This window comes from Mauremys reevesii, linkage group 2 (assembly GCF_016161935.1).
Source record: "Mauremys reevesii isolate NIE-2019 linkage group 2, ASM1616193v1, whole genome shotgun sequence".
Taxonomy (NCBI): Eukaryota; Metazoa; Chordata; order Testudines; family Geoemydidae; genus Mauremys; species Mauremys reevesii.
In genome coordinates this window covers 22,463,165-22,479,441 of record NC_052624.1, presented here as the reverse complement: position 1 = coordinate 22,479,441, position 16,277 = coordinate 22,463,165, and the positions used below count along the sequence as shown (strand labels likewise).

At 43.7% G+C, this 16,277-nt stretch overlaps 1 protein-coding gene across 14 annotated transcripts in view; it reads right to left on the bottom strand.

Moving 5' to 3' along the window:
• Positions 1–9,283: 9,283 nt before the first annotated feature.
• Positions 9,284–16,277, bottom strand: part of ZMYND11 (zinc finger MYND-type containing 11) — a 147,062-nt gene continuing 140,068 nt past the window's right edge. For all 14 annotated transcript variants that reach the window (XM_039524253.1, XM_039524251.1, XM_039524259.1 and 11 more), the window contains 3 exons: positions 15,960–16,232; positions 14,918–15,103; positions 9,284–11,329 (listed from right to left, as the gene is read on the bottom strand). In XM_039524253.1, coding sequence (XP_039380187.1) covers positions 11,207–11,329; positions 14,918–15,103; positions 15,960–16,232 — 582 coding nt within the window. In that variant the 3' untranslated portion in view covers positions 9,284–11,206. The remainder of the gene's footprint in view (positions 11,330–14,917; positions 15,104–15,959; positions 16,233–16,277) is intronic.

The following is a 16,277-nucleotide window of genomic DNA, read 5'->3' as shown; positions in this document are numbered from 1 at the left end:
TGACTTGTGAAGCAATAGGAAGTGGCACTATCACTGCTGAACAGACTCAGAACTCCCTGCCTGGTTGTGCTATATGTCTCATGCTGCTGCTTATAGCAAAAAAAGATTGTATCCCCATAGCTGCTGCAAAGTCAGTGACTATGGTGTGCAGCACAGTAACAGCTGTGAAATCCTAGGCAGACAAAACTTTGTTATATTGGTACTACGGTGAGCTGTAAATTCTTGGGAACCCAGATGGCCAAGGATGAACTTGGCCTGTTTGAGCGTGTATAATGATCTGGTTACTGTAGATCAGACCTGCACAACATACGGCCTGCGGACCCTCACTGTGTGGCCCACGGGGGGGATTCTGAATCCCGCACACACAGCGCTCTGCGGGCAGCCCAGAGCCCTTTAAATCCCAGCCGCAGCGGGGAATCAAAGGGCTCTGAGCTGCCCGCAGCGGAGGGCAGCCCAGAGCCCTTTGAATCCCGGCCTGTGGCTGCTGATTGCCCCCTCCATGGACCCCTGCCCTAACTGCCTCCTAGGACCCCCACCCCCTATCTAACACAGCTGGTCCTTGTCTCCTGATATCCCTCTCCCAGGACCCCACCCCCTATCTAAATGCCGCTGCTCCTTGTCCCCCGATTGCCCCCTCCCGAGACCCCTGCCCCTAAACTGCCCCTTGGGACCCCAGCCCCTATCTAAGCCTCCCTTCTCCTTGTCCCAGCTGCCCCCTCCTGAGATCCCCCCAAATTCCCCTCAGGACCTCACCCCCACCTGTCCCCTGATGAACCCCTGAGACTCCCATGCCTATCCAACTGCTGCCTGTCCCCTGACTGCCCCCCCTGAACCTCCACCCCATCCAACCCCCCCTGCTCCCTGTCCCTTGACTGCCCCCCGGAGCTCCCTACCCCTTCTCCACCCCCCCAGCCCCCTTACCGTACCACTCAGACCAGTGTGTCTGGCTCCATGCAGCTCCAGACACGTTGCTGCCATGCTCCTCCGCGGAGCCCACAGCCCGCCCCGCCCCACCCAGCACCTGCCTTCCAGATTTGAACACTTTAAAATTCAGGAGTGCTCAAGCTCAGTTTGGGCAGCTGTTACTTCATTTCTCCCAAATCAAATATACTGATCCACTGTAACTTGCTGTAGAAAAAGTAGGATAAAATTGAGCAAGAAATGCTTATTAGGACTGGAATTGCTATTTTCAACAGCCATTGCCTTTTTGTTTGTTTAAAAGGAAGACAGTGATATTGCATTGGCAAATTCCCCATAGAAAGAAAGAGTGGAACAAAAGAATAATAAAGGCACCTCACCTTTTCCTCATTTATGGAGGACAGTCTTATAATATGCACCCAGATATCCTCCAATCACACAAGCTGAAAATTGTTCCACTTTACTGCAGCTCTGTAACCAGTGTAGATGCATACTGCTGCCCTCTGTTGGATGGTATCAGAATGGTTCTATCTGTCATACACCCTATACTGCTATGCTAACAGGTCTTTAGGTCAAGTAGCAGGAGCTTTTGGAGCAGGAGGATCTCAGTTCTATTGCCACTGCTGCTGTAGACTTCTGAGGGTCTGGCTATACTGCATATGGGTGTCAGCTGCTCAGCAGCTGGGAGTTAGCCTCCCTGCTCGGGTAAACAGACACACTGACGGGGCTTGAGCTAACACACTTGGGATTTGCCTACACTGCACACAGCTTACGGCAGCGTGTAGAGTACATACACTGCATGCCTACCTAGCATGGTATAAATAGCAGTGCAGATGGTGAGGCACTGATTAGTGAGGACAGACACGCCTGATCCCAAGGGTCTGTACCCTACACAGGTCTCTACATGCCCAAACAGCACGTCTCCCCATCCTGCTGCCTCTCCACTGCTGGGGTCTTTCTCCACAGCAAGGAATGTCTCCCAGCAGCAGAGAGAGGCTCTGGTAGGGGGCAGACCACAGAGAAAGGCTAGAGCTGCCCACGCCTTTTCCCAATGCCTCCCGCAGCCAGAGCCTATTGCTGACATGCGTGGCTACTGATTTTCACTGTGACGTGTAGCTACACCTACCCTCCATGCCACTGCCTGGTGTGCAGCGTAGATGTAGCTTACAAATAGCTGTGTGCAGATTGTGCCTCCAGCTCTCAACCCCAGGTGGTCTGGTGGGAGCCTGAGCGCCAGCCGAGCCGCAAGGGCCACACTAGCTAAAGCCCTCCTTGTTCAAATCTGTCCACCTGGGCTGAGAGGCTCGCTCCAAGCCGCAGTGTAGACACGTCTGAGAGGCTGTCATGTGCATCAGAGTGACTGCTGTTAAGCCTGATGTGGGTGTGCACTTGATACGGTATTGCTATGCTCAGCGCTTCTTAAATGTTTACTCCTAAGGCCTTACCTACATAAATATGGCAATGTAATGTGCGCCAAGGTAGCTAACCCATTAGACCTTCCTCTGTTTGTGTGTGTTCACACTGTGGAAGCTGCACCACTGTACGGCAGCACATATTTTTGCCTTTTGTCCACACTGTGCTGGGCCGCATCTATTGTGGCACATCACTATACTGGGCAGGCAACCCAGAGTTTCTGGCACTGCTCCCAGCATTCTGGCTGATGATCATGCTGGCTTGTGGGATATCTCCAGGAGGCCTGGGGAATTGTGGACGGAGTGGGTCAAGTTCCTATCAATTCCCAAGGTGTGCCCCACCACTCACCTGATGATAGTGCCCTTTCCACACTGATCTCTGAGCAACGTGGAGACTCATTTGGCAACAGCAAGTGTGGCAATGAGGAGAAGTGTCACATGACTACTAGAGGGAGCCAAAATTCTCAGCTGCATTATTTTTCAGGCTGCTGTAGCACCTGAACTGCAATCCCAGCTGTCAGACTGAGGCTGCACATGGTATAGAAACCCAGTTTGCATTGCCTTTTAATATCTCTTAATTAATAGCTTTACCTTTCTACCTGAAATTTACATGATCAGCTGTTTGTAAATGTTTACTCCTAAAGCCTTTCTACATTAGAAAAGTATGTCAAAAAGCCGAGGCTCTGTGCCATTAGCTTTGTTAATACACATATGCATTGCATTCTGCTGTAACAGACCTCCCCCAGGAACCAATAAAGCGGTTCATAGAAACAGCTTCCCATGGTGTCATCTGTATATGGAACTCTAGCTTATTTTTAGGAACATCTTTGGGGCAAATTCTGTTCTCCCAGCAGCTTTTCACTAATTTGACTTCAACACGGTTACTCCTGATTTGCACAAGTGGAAAGCAGAATCAGGCCCACATTTTTGTAAGTAAACATGCATCTGGACTGATGCCTCATCAAATCCTTGGCTGTAATGGGCAGGAACTGTTTTCAGTTGCTTCTATAGCATTAGTCTTTTTTTTTTAATATGAAAATTATCAGCAAAGCAGACTGTTTTTAATTCACTTTTGTTTGTAATTCCTTAAACATTCTTCACATATTTTGCCAACAACTTAAAGCAACCTTGGGGTTGCTGTAGTCCTGATGCATGCAAAACCTAGCAATAGCAGAAGAGTCCAAGTTAATTTCTTTTTCATCCAGTTTCTGTCTCTAATTTCAAGCACTTCACAGTCTGAGATTGTTAATGGAGAGTTAGAGCCTAAAACCATTCTTGAGCCTATAGTCTTCTGGAAATGGATTTGATTAGTCTAAAATGTAAGTATTTTTCAAGCTTTTAGTGGTTCAAGGTAGTTGGGTTTTTTAACAGCCACTTTAACCTTAACCTTCCTCCATGAAAAAACAGTGGAAACATTACACTCGTCACAGGACTGGTAGAACTTTTCCACTTATTACTGAACTTCCTTAATGGAAAACAACACAGCACGAGTGTTTCTGGGTTTTATACTCACCCCTTTTAATTTGATTTACTAAGGCAGTTGGAAAGCATGTGTATAGCTCACATATGTGCACTCACTCAATGGAGCTAAAATTGGCTGAGTAGCGCATAACTACCAGTAGCAAATCCCAAACATATTTCATATATTCCATCATCTAGGAAAAGCAAACAAGCCAAGAGCTTTGCATCTTACTCCACCTAAAGGAAGCAGGAGGCAAATATCTCAGCTCCTTCTCATTTTAAAGACAGTAATAATAATGAAGGGCTAGATCATGCCAAGGGCCCCTCAGCGTGTGGGGTTCTTTGTCACCATGTGGAAGTTAGGGGAATCAGTGCATGCCAAGAAGTATATTACACCCTTTGTTCATGAAGGCGATTTTTATAAATTTGGGACCTTGCACAGTCTGGGGTGGGAGGATGGGGGTCGTCCTTCTCCCCTACCCCATCCAGAACAAACAGCAGAGGAAAGAGCAGGGGTGGCTCCAGGCCCCAGCACACCAAGCGTGCTTGGGGCGGCAAGCCACGGGGGGTGCTCTGCCAGCGTTGCGAGGGCGGCAGGCAGGCTGCCTCCAAGGTTTACCTGTGGAGGGGCTGCTGGTCCCACAGCTTTGGAGGACTTCCCGCAGGCACGCCTTCGAGAGGTCCGCCGAAGCCGTGGGACCAGCGGCCCCTCCGCAGGCAAGCCGCGGAAGGCAGCCTGCCTGCCGTGCTTGGGGCGGCAAAATTCCTAGAGCTGCCCCTGGGAAAGAGGATGCAGCCAGAGGTGGTCTTCCCCTTCCTGTTATTAGTTGTATTACCATGCTGCCTAGGAGTCCCATGGTGTTAGGTGCTGTACAAGCACAGAACAAAAAGCTGGTCCTTGCCCCTAAGAGCTTACAATCTAAGTATGAGACCCGAGACAGACACAGAGGGGAAAGTAAAAGGAAAAAAAATGAGAATATTGGCTAAATAGCCAAGCCAGGCACAGGCTGGGGAAAAGGTAGAACACACAAGCAGTATGAACAAGGGGTGGGGACAAATGATCATTTTGGGGCAGAATGGGCGGCGGGTTGACTGATTTCGGAGGAGCTCAGCTAAATGGAAAAAGAAGGGGTGTGTGAGGTGGACAGGCCACGGAGGAGGCACAAGCGCAGAGTGAAGCAGAGGCGATGGGACTGTGAGGGAAGGAGAAGTTTAGAGCAAACAGCCAATCAGCCCAGGGCAGAGAACAGCAGGCAATAGTGTCACTGGAACATCCAGCGGTTCCTGGGGTGGCTGCGTCTGCTCTGAAGGCAAAACTCTGGCCGGCTCCTTTCTGCAGTTGGCCCCCCCAAGGCCACATGGCTGGGATGCCGGGGAAAACAGGACACACCACCTAGATCTTAGTGCCCTTCCGTGCTGGGGAAGCTCCTGAGAGTACTCCCGGGGTGAGCGCCCTTCCGTGCTGGGGAAGCTCCTGAGAGTACTCCCGGGGTGAGCTATGGTTTGGGAATCCCTGACAGCACAGCTCCCATGAGGAGACACCAGACAGGACGTAGGCGGCACAAAGCCTCAGTGTGGCTATTTTGTGTCCCTGGCAGGCCTCTGAGAATTCAAAGGCGCCAGCAGGGACTGGGTGTGGGGGCTCAAGCCTCACTTTCCTGACAGGCCCGTCTCTTCAATGGAGGAACGCAAAGTGTGAATGCCAGCAGGGACCCTCACAGCATTTCCTGGTGCAGGGGAAGGGAGGGAAGGAGGGTATTTCACCTTATAGCATGATCAGGTCCAGATCGGAGCATCCATATCAGTAAATCAATCTGCTGGGACAGGCTGCTCCCAGGTGTTAGCACCAATGACAGACTGGAGAGAAAGGAGGTCCTGGCCTGTCAGGAAAGCAGCTGCAGCAGCCCAGGCTTCTCTGTCTCTCCCACAGCAGCTGGGAATCTCCCCTCCTGTCAGCCCAACTAGGCACTGTGGCAGTGGCCAAAGGCGCCCCCACCCCCACCCCTGCCCCCAGTGCTCCTGGAAGTGACAGTTGCTCTCCCCACACCCCAGGAGCCTGTGCAGTTAGGCCTCCATCTCTAACAAGGGGAGTAGCAGGGGCAAAAAATCCCTACCTTGTTTCAGGCCTGAGCTTGTGAAGTTTGTGGAGGGGGTGGTATGAGAAGGTTGCTTATGGTGGTATATGGCCCATCTGTGACTGCTAACAACAAATATCTCCCACAGCTGGAGATGGGACACTAGATGAAGAGGGCACTGAATTATTACAGAGAATTTGTTCCCAGATGGGTCTCACTGATCACCGTATCAAGGATTGGGAAGGAATTTCCCACCATCTCAGGCTTGCAGAGCTTTGGGGTTTCTTTCCTCTTTCCTCTGCAGTCTGAGCATGGGGCACTTGCTGGTTTGAATAAAGTAAATGGTGAATTCTCTGTAACTTGAAGTCTTTAACTCAAATTTGGAGGACTTCTTCAGTAACTCAGCCAGAAGTTTAGGACGTACTTCAGGCAGGGGTGGGTGAGGTTCTGTTGTCCGTGGTGTGTGGCAGGTCAGCCAAGATGCTCATGATCGCCTCCCAAAAACACACGCACCAAAACAATCCAGGGATAGTGTGTAATGTACTGCACTAGGAGGGACCCACCTGTACGCTGGGGTGAGAGCCAACAAGCCAGACCGGGGAGCCCCCCAGGACAGGAGCCGCTGTGGATTGAGCTCACTCTCCAATACCTTCTCCTCATGGCCCCCTATCCCCAGGGCAGGACCCCTTCCCTGCCTGGGGTCTCCCTTATCTTGGGGTAGGGAAGTTGGGGATCCCCAATTGCTATTGTGCACTGGGCCCCACTGAGCTGATATAAAGGATTATGGGACTTTTAGAAACGTGTAAACCATTTTCTTCCTGGGCCAGACTGTTCCAAGTCGTAACTCCTTCATATAGCCTAGGATGCTGTAAAAGTTATATGGGTGGGTGCAAGTTTTGTCTTACTGCATTCAAATGTGTGTGAATCGCTCTTAGAGAGAAGGACACTGTCAGATCTTTATTTCATTTAGTTGCCTATGAGCCACTGTTCTGCAGAACGGTTTAGGAACCATGTACCTCTATTGTGTTAACAAGTAGTGTCTGTGCCTATATGAAATGGGACTACTTTAGCATGCAAACTTGTGTGTTTATTTTCCATGTGCATCAGAAAGTAAAACTTGACCCCCTGACAATGGCAATGACCATATAAGACATGTGAACACAGCCAAGGTGAACTGATTTTAAATTAAATTATCCCACCAATTTTCCCATTGTTCATCGGGCTTTGGTCATGGTCACTGGCAGGAACAAAATACTCACCTGATTCCTCTCAAGAGGTTAGCATGCCCTGATATTTCTTTGTAGTGTGCTCAATTGCCAAACCTCTTGTCTAACGTGCAGATGTTCACAAGCCCCAGATGCTCCTCACAGGAGGTTCATTAGCTCAACAGTTTGCTGCTAGACTTCTGCTAGTGTTAGTGGGTGGGTAACCACACCAACTTTAAGGAACAAATGAACAGATGGCAGCAGAGAGCACACATGTGGATGTGACTCAATGACAGGAAAAACTGAAGAGAAAGTTATAAGCCTGTGATTCCTGCCTACTCATAAGAACATAAGAACGGCCGTACCGGGTCAGACCAAAGGTCCATCTATCTGTCTACCGACATTGGCCAATGCCAGGTGCCCCAGAGAGAGTGAACCTAACAGGCAATGATCAAGTGATCACTCTCCTGCCATCCATCCCCATCCTCAGACAAACAGAGGCTAGGGACACCATTCTTACCCATCCTAATAGCCATTTATGGACTTAACCGCCATGAATTTATCCAGTTCTCTTTTAAACGCTGTTATAGTCCTAGCCTTCACAAACTCCTCAGGTAAGGAGTTCCACAAGTTGTCTGTGCGCTGCGTGAAGAAGAACTTCCTTTTATTTGTTTTAAACCTGCTGCCTATTAATTTCATTTGTTGACCCCTAGTTCTTGTATTATGGGAATAAGTAAAAAACTTTTCCTTATCCACTTTCTCCACACCACTCATGATTTTATATACCTCTATCATATCCCCCCTTAGTCTCCTCTTTTCCAAGCTGAAGAGCCCTAGCCTCTTTAATCTTTCCTCATATGGGATCCTCTCCAAACCCCTAATCGTTTTAGTTGCCCTTTTCTGAACCTTTTCTTTTTCTAAATTAAAAAAAAATTTTTTTACCGATGTCCAGTGTTAAATTATACTAGTAACATCTTTGCTCTAAATCAGTGGTTTTCAACCTGTGATCCGCGGACCCCTGGGGGGGCAGCAGACTATATCTAAGATTTCCAAAGAGGCCTACACCTTCGCTCAAAATTTTTTTAGGGGTCTGCAAATGAAAAAAGGTTGAAAACCACTTCTCTAAATAATTCCTGCTCGGTATTCATATGGCTGTTACTATTGGTCTGTAATCTCCCGGCACTTGCCTGTCATGGCTTGTCCAAGTCGCATGTGAAGATGTGTTTCAAGTTTGTGATTGAACAGTAGAAAAAGTGGTTAAGATATCTGAGAGATTGTTGAGGGGTAAAAAAGCAATACTTTCCCGGGGAAAAACTGTATCTGAGACAATCTTTTGAAATGAGCATGATGTGTATATATCTAGTAATGCCCAGAAAGAAGTGTGAGTTGTTTCTCAACAGTATATTCTGGTTTCTCATATTCATTTAGTTACCAAACAATGAGGTCATAGACTCCTGGACCTCGACAGTCTGGTTACTCTGACATAACACATAGGGTGGCAGGTAGACAAACCCACACTGATGACAGAAATGACTTTGATTCAGATACAGACTCTATCTTGCAACCTTAAACAGTGATTTTTCCACGCCTGGTACAGATACCAGACACTATTTCTATTGAATCTTAGAGTATTTTTTCATCCAAATGGAGGGATTTTCTTTGCTAATAGCACTTCTGAAAAATCACTATCATTATTAATCAGACCCCTGAAACCATGGTCATGGGTAGTTTCCCCATTAAATAAGCACAGCTACAGCTTACGTTACTATTAAACAAAAATAATTCAAAGGAGATTTTTTTTTAGTGGATAGGTGTTCTTAAAGCTATTCCTAAAAGTAAAATACTAGGTTAAAGTGTATATTTTCTGTAAGAGGCCAGAATTAACACGGACACTTTCATAGAGCAGTGAGGTTTTTTTTAAATACATTTATTAACCAATGTTAACACATTAAATGACTCTATATATTGCTAGTCAGAGCAGCTTACAAAATGCCAGAATGCATCATAGAACTGGACAGCCACAATGAATAATTACAATGTGCATAGTGGCTAAGCTCAACACTTTAATATAGCTTTATGATTTGCAGAAAAATTCATTTTTAAATCATGATTCCTAAAACAATCAATTGTAATTTTACCTAAAACTTATACAAAACCAGGCCACAATTTTTTCATTTTTTTTTTTAAACACACAGTTTTCACGCTGTAGTAACTTGGAAATGTGCAACCGTGTCAACAGAGACAAAAAAGCCAAAGTAACACGAATCTTACTTTCATGCAGCTATCAGTTAAATATTACATATTCTGGAATGATTTTACACCAAAAATATATCCACAATAACTTGCTTTCATAGGGGTGGATCGAAGTTTTGGAACTCGTAAAGTAATCGAACAAGATTAATTTTTAGTTGTGATGTGTTTTACCATCACAACACAGAGGCGACCAACATTAATTACACAGTTATCAGGCAATAACAGTTTGTGGTAATTCAAGTTACCAACTAGTTACTATTGTTTCCAATCAACATACCATGTAGTTTTTTTCAACATATTGGGCATTAATTGGCAGTATCAAATCAATTAACTTGTATCACCACTGTAAGTAAAAAAGATCAGGATTTCAATGGCAGTTCACAGAAGACTTAGTTATACTTTAATCTTTACACTGACCCTGACAAATCCTAAAGAAAACTTTTTTGAAAGGCTTTCCTCCTGATTCTTCCGCTTCCATCGTTCCATCATGTAATTGCTTTCAATAAATATCAAAGATCTAAATAAATATTTACAAATTATTCCTCTAACTTCTCAAAAAATAGCTAGGATGATTAATGGGCATTTGACTCAGTCTAAGACCAACCTTTAAAAGAAACTAAAATGGTGAGACATTTTAAAAGAAAAGCTGTTTAAGTAAGCTTTACACCTATTTAAAAAATTGTCTCTGAATATGGATGCAATTCATATAACTATATATAAAACAAAACAAAAAAAATCATTTTTCAACTATCGATCCATTCCTATTGGTAATGCTTCTTAATCCAGACATTCCGCAAAATACAGACTTTTTACAAATCACGGCATCTTTAGTACAAGAAAATTAACATGCATTATTCTTCATTCTGAGTACAGTGATGGAGCTCATTAATAGGCAATGACCCATTACTACAAACATAACGGCTTCTGTGAAACTTAAGTGCTATTTTTCCTTTTATTATTAAGTTGCAATGGACTAGGTGACACCGGATAATAGGCTGTCGAATGACCTTGGGTTGGGGGGCTTGGAGGGAGGGGGGAAGCATTAAAGATATTTTTATGCCTCATCTATAATTCCATGTATGAATAAAGGTAGTTTTTTTTTGGCTTTTCTTTTTCTTGTTACAAGCACTCATGTTAGGACAAGGATGAAATGTGCAAACTTTAAAATTTAAATATTCATTTTTCTCTAAGATCCAGCTCAGCAAAAATTACCCCAATCCCCTGTGATTTGAAACTACAAGATCAAAGCTAATATTTTGTTATAAAAGTTATATATTGAAAAGAAATAATGAAAAAAACACAATAGGGAAACATTTAAGAAAAAATAGGCAGGACTAGCACCTGCTGTGTCAACCCTGTTCCCTAAATTCAATCATATACCCACTGGTATAACCAATAGATAATGCCTTTAAACAGTAAAATTAAGCTGAACAAAACCAGCTCGCCAAGGTTAGGAAATAAATGTTACATCAAGGTAGTATGCTTTTTTTTCTGAAACAGTTCTATTGTTCTTACATTCAGATCTAACTTTTAAGTGTTCCTCTCATTAAGCTCATGTTGTTTTTTTTTTAAATCTGTTGCTTTTAAAGATTAAAATCTCTGTAAAACCTAAAAATGTTTTAAAATGCAACAAATTCTCTATTTAAAATTATTTAAAGTAACCTGCTCCCACTGACGTTAAATTCAGTAGACTGACAAAATTTTGGAGGAGCATTAAACAGAAGGTTGAAACTACTGTGCAAAATTTCTTTACGAAAATTGTTTAAAGGCTGGTGCAAAATGGGAAGCAAATTCTAAACAATTTTGGCTTCTTGGAAACAAAAACCGCTGTGTCTGAGAATAGCAATCATCGGGGTGGTTTTCTAGGGGAGGACTAAATCTTTCATCTTTTTCTGCGACAGGTACGTTTGTGTTCAGCATGCCAGTGTTCCTGCTGACACTTGATGGAACAGTAGGAAGTATTCCAGCAGCAGTGGTACATAGCCTCCTCTTCACAGTTGTAGCACTGCAGAGAGAACAAATGGTATGGGATTATCATCACCCGTAGGATCAACCCTGGCAAATACAAATTGTTTCTCACCTGCTCGTTTGTTTTCTGTCACTTGCTTGCCTCAGTACAGACTGTGGACTATTCCTCTTTTAGTTAGGCAGGTGGCAGCCAAATGCAGGGGGAATTTTTCACCCCTGCTAGGTAAGGACTGCTCTTTCTTTCAGCAGATCCCCTGAGGAAGACTTCCATAGCTGCAAAGTAACAGGGTTAGCCTACACTCACACCTCATCACCTCATTATAGTATCTGAGCACTTCAAAAGCATTAAATTTTATCCTCGCAGTATCCCTGTACAATAGGGAAGTACTATTACTAGGGGAGTTGCAGGTGCTCAGTAACTTTGAAAATCAGACCCTAGACGTCCCAAGTTGGGCACTCCCCCCAAATGCAAGGGAACATTTGAAAATCTAGACGGAGATGTCTATTGTATGACAGGGAGCGGGAGGAGGAATACGGTGCATTCTCTGCACATGCAGCCACCAAGTCAAAGAATCAGGATTTCACTTTTCATGGAACTTCCTATCTTCTTTTATGTCCCATGTAGTTACAATATTTTTTAATAAGATGAAAGATTACTCAGGAAACAAACCCAATTGTCTTGAAGAACTACAGCTTACTAAAAGACAGAAGAAAAAAATGTATATAGGCTAAGCCAAAAGCCAATAACCATCACCAATAAAGGGACTGCCCAAGCTGCAAGTGGAATCCCTTCCCTTTTCTTTTCATAACTCAGCTATAGAGTTTATCTGTAACAGCATTTTCAACTGAATATCCTCTGGAGATCCATATTCCTGGATTTCATAAAACTGGCTGTCCAGGAGTCTCTAGGAGCCATTAAGAACATCAGCTGAAAAGGAACATGGGACAGATGCATGTCTCTACATTACACAGAGCATGGGAGTCAGCCAAAGATCAGGTTCACATTTGCTTGCTAGGAGACATCAATAAAGCTAAAATGGAGGGGGACAACTCAGATCCATATATGGAGAACCTGCTGCTCCTCTTACATACGTCCTCCATAAGTCTCAGACATAAAGCTACTATATCATTCGACGTGCAGATACCCAGAACAGAGGGAGCAAATTGCCAGCTTTAGCTCTGAGTCTGACTCTTCTAGATTATCTCACCGCATAATCTTATGACTGTTAACCATGTCCTCCATCCCCTTGTTTCCTATTGTTACCCATATTTTGCATCTTGTATTAGAGCCAAATTCTCTAGTAGTATAAATGAGTGAAAGTCCACTGAATTGTGCTGATTTACACCACCAGAGAATTCAACCCATTAACCAGACTGTAAGCAACTTGGGGCTGGGACCACGTCTCCCTGTGTGTTTGTAGAGCACTTAGCACAATGAGCCCTGATCTTAATTGTGGTCTCTATGCGTAACTGAAATATAAATGTGTAATTAATAATAAAAGCTTTCCCTGGCTTCAGGCTATACATCACAAAAACATTAATAAGCAAAGCCACTAAAACTCATTTGGTATATGCTGATTATATGAGATTTGAGTAAGAAGGTATCATTACTATAACAGCAGCACGCAGCAGTAGTATTGCACTTAAGCGTCTGTTGTTATTATCACTGGAGAAAAAATCGTTTTGAGGGGTTGCATATTTGGACCATTTCCAACGGTTTGAGGCTGAACATTGGCAGTCAGATTTATCAGGGTATATAAACGTTTTTTCTAAATATGTGAGACAGGACTTGCCTGTAGGAATTATTCACTGAAGGTAGCATTTGACAGACCTACTCCCGGGTCCCTAGATTTGTGTGCGACTGTCAAGAGTACTCTCTGGCACCAGAAAGGATAACATGTAACTGCCTCACTTGGAGGTGGTGTGTGCACATGTCTGTGAGATGTGGAATCAATTAGCACTTCCTTTTGAATAAAGTTATCAAACATGACAAACAAACTAGAATGATTCCAAGTTTTAACAGGGACAGCCGAGTGCAAATGTGCATCTATCACAAATTCTACCTATGGGGGACACTTATACAGCTAAATAATTATTTGGGCTCTCAAGGGTACATCATCATTAGAGACCAAATCACACTCCATCAATAGATAAAAGCACTATACTGCTAGAACGATAGATAATTCTATGGGAGCTGTGTTGTTTGACACATTCGATTCCTCTTTAAAACCACCAACAATCTTTGATACTTAGGAAGGGATCTACTGTCCCTACTTGATGTTTTCCTTCTCTCTCCTAAGGGATATAGCTTTCTTTTTACAGACTATCTTCAAACTACAAGAACAATAGACAGAACTAGTGATTTTGAATATAAACAAACCACCATTGTCAGTGGAAAGAAAAAAATCATTGATACTGGCTTGACATAGAGCTGGACACTGTCAGAGGAGGAGGAAGGAAGTGATGGCTGAGTGCTGGCATCCATTAAGTCTCCAAGATGAGAGTGCCATCTTGTGGTGAGGCAGTGAAATGTCTCAGCTCTATATATTTGGCAAGATCTATGCAGGAGAGGTGTGTAGTAGATCTCAGGCCGAACATCCTTTATTTTATAGATTGCTATCAAAATCCTAATGCCACATTTTAAACATTACATCTAGTCCACCTTTTGTCTGATGTTTAGTTGCATGCTCTCTGTCTCTAAACAGTCCATGTGTTAGAGTAGACCTTCTGTTCCTAATGACAATAAAAAAATTTCCATCTATATCCTATTAGAAATCTGTAGCACTACATGTTATTAATTATTTGTAATGCATTAGTAGCCAAAATTTGCTGAGTGCTGTACTGACATATAGGAAGATGTACTTCCAACCCCAAGAAGTTTACAAACTAGAATGACAAAAGACAAAGCGTGGGGAAATGGGACACGTGGGTGAGCTAGATGCCCAGTTCCAGTTGATTTATTTAAGTGTAAATATATCCACTTTTTGTATATGCTGCTAGAGGTTCAAGTATTTAGGAGTGAAGGCGGGATGGGTGAAAGCTTGAGGAATATATTTTTGACAGTCATTCCATGTATTCAGGGAACCATAGAAGGAGGTGTTGAGACATTTGTGAGAGAAGGAAACAAAAATCTGCATCATTGGCAGATGAATACAAATGGAGACAAGTTAGGTATACTTACTTATACTTATAGCTATCCTATACAAGTGGCTGCTTCATGCAGGGCTTGGAAAGCAAGACAATAAGTCTGAATTTAATGCATACGTAGCATAATGGGGAGGTAGTGAAGTGGCTGAAAGGGACATGATTGTAGCCATAGGAAAAAAAGGATTATTTTGGCAGCAACATTTTGATGGGCTGGAGAGGGTGTGGTTAGTTTCACATAGGCCTAAGAGGAGGAGACGGCAGAACTCAGACAACCAGAGTATGGTGTAGAGGTTTGGCAGTTAGGGTGGCAAGGAAAAGTAGAGGGAGAATGTGAAGGAAGAGGACAGGAGAAGGGGAGACTAGGATGACCCCAATGTTGATAGAGTGGTTAACAGTAATGGAGAAAACACATTCATGCTCCCTGCCGCCTGTACAAAACATTTTCAGTTATTCACTGGTAATAAATCCTGACACTTACCCACTGCTTCTTCTTGGTCTGGGAAATCAGCTGCTTGTGTTGACCTGCTAGTTTCTTAATTTCTTCTACAAACTCTTCTTTGCACTTCTCCTTTACCTGCTTACATTTTCTGTCCATCTCTCCTTGCATGTTGGCTACAGCTTTATTTACAGCCTGCCTTTTGTCCTCCTCCATCTCGGTACGCAGCTGGCATAAGGGAAGCAAGTCAATAAAGAAAGTCAGTGCGTATTCGTATTATTTGGCTACCCCCAAATATCATTCCATAGTAGATGGAGGTCAAACAAAGTAGAATTTTCATTCTTGGAAAATGTAGACGCTTCCACTGCTTAAAAACAAATAAAAAACTGACCCCAGCAATTTAGCATACAATACATAGGTCACAACCAAAACTTTACAGTAGTTCTACACTGCAAGGCAACTCTGTAAAAGCAGCATCACAGAATTCCACGTGTATTGTTTCTAGATCCGATGTGCTCAGTTTACAAGGGAATTTTTTATTATTTTGTACAAATTTACAGTAAGAGCAGATTGGACAAAACCCATGCAGAGAAACGTCACCGAGTATGAACAAACCACAATAGGTGGAAGAGTTCAAAGGGTAACACTTAAAGATTCAATCTGACCCAAACTGTTTAATGCTCAAGATGGAATAACTGACAAGAGAATTATTTACTCTGTTTCACTTAAGGAGTCCCACTGCATGGATTTGCACAGGTGAAGACTGAAGGCATAATTTAGAGTCAAATGAGCTGGAAAAGTGTTACTGGGGTCAATGAATGAAGACAGCTTGATTTTCAGATAGCAGGTTGCATTTGCAGGGATAGAAGCTAGAAAAAAACAACTATACTGAATAAACGAAGGACATTTGATATGGACTCTCTGAAATACAATAACCGATGCTGTTTTTACACAGTGTCTTTTGAAAGTTGCACTTTAAAAAATGATTTTTCCTATTTTCTTAAGAACGGATGACAAAAGACAACAATCTCCTCCCTCCCCAAACCACGTGTGTACAGTTTGGGTTAGTTGTGGTGAGGGCTACCTTTTCCACTGCTTCTCGTACAACTCTCTCGGTCTCTCTCTTGTGATCAGCCTTCATCCTGTCTTTGAAGTCATTAAAGATTTTGGTGTATTTGTCATGGCACATGTTCTGACACACTCCATCATTATTGGTCTGGGTGCTCCGATGCAGCATTTTTGGAGAAGAGGCACTTAACTTCTTGGTCTGTGTTGAGACTGAAACCTTTTCAATGGGCTGAGGCATTGTGGGAATTTCCTGGCTTGAACTTACTGCTTCAGTTTCAGGCTCTGGCTCCTACAGAGAAAGAGCAAAATTTCTAACCCTTATGTCCAGGACAGA